The 2,849-nt window shown below is 43.7% G+C and overlaps 1 protein-coding gene across 1 annotated transcript; it reads right to left on the bottom strand.

The window, feature by feature from the left end:
* Positions 1-458: 458 nt before the first annotated feature.
* On the bottom strand, positions 459-2,106 carry LOC128197840 (uncharacterized). Its single transcript, XM_052880664.1, has 5 exons — positions 2,040-2,106; positions 1,683-1,961; positions 1,487-1,591; positions 1,260-1,407; positions 459-577 (listed from the first exon to the last, which is right to left on the bottom strand). Exons 2-5 carry the CDS (start codon positions 1,959-1,961, stop codon positions 459-461), a joined length of 651 nt encoding a protein of 216 aa, XP_052736624.1. The 5' UTR covers positions 2,040-2,106.
* Positions 2,107-2,849: the final 743 nt, after the last annotated feature.

Here is a 2,849-nt window from a genome sequence, read left to right as displayed (position 1 = left end):
GAAATCATTGCTTATGAAATGATGTTTCCTACGGGAAGTAGTATGTTCGGTTTATACCATGGGAGCTTGATATGAGCAAAGTAACACCTGAGGTTTATGAAAGCAGGCAGCAAGTGGTCTGACCATAAGGCTTTGACATAAATATGTGCACTACAAAAAAGTAGGGCATTACCGAAGGCCATAAGCCCTCGGAAATTGCCAAAAGCCGTCGATAATGGATGTTTACCGAAGGCCTATCGACGGCCAAAAATCCTTCGGTAAATCCCTTGTCACTAACCATTACCGAGGGCTTCTTCCCTTCGGTAATTACCGAGGGCCTGAAGCCTTCGGTAATTACCGAAGGGCGAAAACCTTCGGTAAATACCGAAGGGCGAAAGCCTTCGGTAAATACCGAAGGCCGAAAGCCCTCGGAAATTACCGAAGGGTAGAAGCCCTCGGTAATGAGCATTCGAGGGTATTTACCGAAGGGCAGAATCCTTCGGTAATGGGCAGACGAGGGCATTTACCGAAGGGCAAAAGCCTTCGGTAAAATGGAGAGCAGGTTTCAGAGAAATGGTTTTCCCTCTGTAACCCAGACCTGTATAACAAATTTCATTTACAAACAGACCTGCATAACAGTTTTCAAACACATACAAACATGCATAATGTGCATCTCAAAGATCCAATCAATGATCAATATCCAAGGCACATCAAATAATCCACAGGACATTCATTAATGTATAAATAATGTATTTATAGTTCAAACATAAAACAATGTAACACAAGGATGTTGTAACATCCAAAGTCTGTAAGTACATCTAACATTGAAATGATATCAACTCAAAATGTTCTAATATCCAAATGTTTGTCTAACAAGTAATAAGAAAATGAAACCTAATAATGTACATAACTATCATCAGAATGATTTTCATCATCCTACTCCTCTATTGATGGCTGGACTGGTGTGGGTTGGACTGATGAGGGTTGGACTGATGAGGGTTGGACTGAAGTGGGCTGCTGAGTGGCAGCAGGTGATGAGGACGGTCGTGATTGGGTGGGAGGGATATTTTGTACGTCCTGTGAGGTTTGAGGCAAGACAGTCATGACCAGGGCCTTTAAATTTTTAAACTCTGCTCTGAGATCAGTGAGCTCCTGGTCACGTTGATGGAGTTCCTGCCTGAGTTGAAGAACCTCGTCAGGAGTACTGGTGGAAGAAGAAGGCTGGTGCTTCAGAGTACCTCCTCTGGATGCTGTATAGTTTGCAGCAAGCTGTCCCGCACCATACACTCGTCCCTTTTTCTTCCCACCAACGGTGTCGATCCAGCACTGCGTCCTACGGATGTCATCATCTGCATTACTGGTAGCATCCGGTGTAGGAGCTGACTCATGTTCAGATCTAACCTGTGAAAGTCTCGTAGAAAAGTCTTCCTGTTGAAACATTAAAAGCAATGTCAGGGAACGATAGTATAACAGAAATGAACAATTAATAATAGTGTTATTTGCTTACATGAGTCTTCCGAGATCTTTCATCAACAAATTGATTAGTTCCCTTCCGCACATGAGTCTGTGCAAAGACCTCATCAACATGGACCGCCCGTCCTAGAGCCTGTGCCTGTAACATAATTAAGAATTACAAGCGTACATATGAAATACAATATACATAACTTATTGAAGAAAGAAAAAGTTATGTAATGAGATTATACCATACGAATGGCATGCTCATGAATGGTGATCGACCCACCAGTATGCAGGGTGCCACCCCTTTCAGACGCTCTGTTCCGCTGGGCTTTGGCACACTTATTGCGGAACTCTACTGTATTCCAATGGGCCAGTAAAGAGTTCCAAATGTGCTCACCCAGCCAGTTAGGGCGCTGTCCTGCATTCCGGGCATCCCTAAACATCTCTGACAGCCGATGAGATGCTTTCATGTGGAAATTTCTGTGTATCTGAGTTTCATGTTCAGGTTTCCACTGCACCTTCATCTGTAACATTAAAGAGAACAAACATTGATTACAGAACATACTAAAATAAGACGGACATTAGTGTAATAGATTGCTGACCTGAAAGCGCTGCCAGAATGGCTTTCTGTCGTCATGAGGTATTGCTCCCCAAGTAGGCCATGGAGTTAAAAACTATTGCTTTATTGAACGTGTGATGGCCTGGGAAGCAACCCTAGATGGAATAAACCTGCATAACAAAACTCATTTCAATTACAATATGGTTTAAACATCAAATGATATCAACAGATTATAAACTTACCCTTTACCATAGGGCTCAATCCATGGTCGATCATGGAGGGGCGGGTCAAGATCTTCATCATCACCACTTGAATCTGGATCACCAAGTGGTGTGACAGTCTCAGAAGGAGGTACAGAAGATGAGGAAGGTATAGAAGTAGGGTCAGGGAGAGGAGTGGGGGTAATAACAATAGGGGGAGGAGTGGGGGTGGCAATAAGAGGAGGAGGAAAAGGGTCTGCTGCAGGGGTTGTAGAAGCGTGTGCTGCAGGAGGAGGAGAAGGGTCTACTGCAGTGGTAGTAGAAGGGTGTACTGCACGAGGAGGAGGAGTAGGGTCTACTGCTGGTGTAGGAGTCTGTATACTAGGGGTGGGAGGAGGCCCCACAGATGATGAACTACCGGGAGCAGGGGTAGGTAGTCTAGCAGGCACCCTAAGTACATACTTTGGTGCCTGCCGTTTCCTCTTTGTAGGCCTTGCTACCCCTTTTCCTTTATCAGGACGCTCTAAACCTTGTCCTGTCATTACTACATTGAAATGGTTACAAACAAAGTGAATAAATATAAATAAATAAAGAAGGATGAATTGTTTTCAAAGTCAATGTACTAGTAATTGCATACAACTTAAAGATGGTAT

This window comes from Vigna angularis, chromosome 7, assembly GCF_016808095.1.
Source record: "Vigna angularis cultivar LongXiaoDou No.4 chromosome 7, ASM1680809v1, whole genome shotgun sequence".
NCBI lineage: Eukaryota > Viridiplantae > Streptophyta > Magnoliopsida > Fabales > Fabaceae > Vigna > Vigna angularis.
This window is presented reverse-complemented; position numbering and strand designations above follow the sequence as displayed.

Excerpts from the sequence above, each read along its gene's own strand:
- LOC128197840 (XM_052880664.1), bottom strand. The coding sequence starts at position 1,961 with ATGAAGGTGCAGTGGAAACCTGAACATGAAACTCAGATACACAGAAAT. Across the intron at positions 1,592-1,682 it reads ATGAGCATGCCATTCGTATG|GCACAGGCTCTAGGACGGGC; the intron begins GTATAATCTCAT and ends ATTATGTTACAG. Across the intron at positions 578-1,259 it reads GAAAAAGGGACGAGTGTATG|GTCTGGGTTACAGAGGGAAA; the intron begins GTGCGGGACAGC and ends TTTGTTATACAG.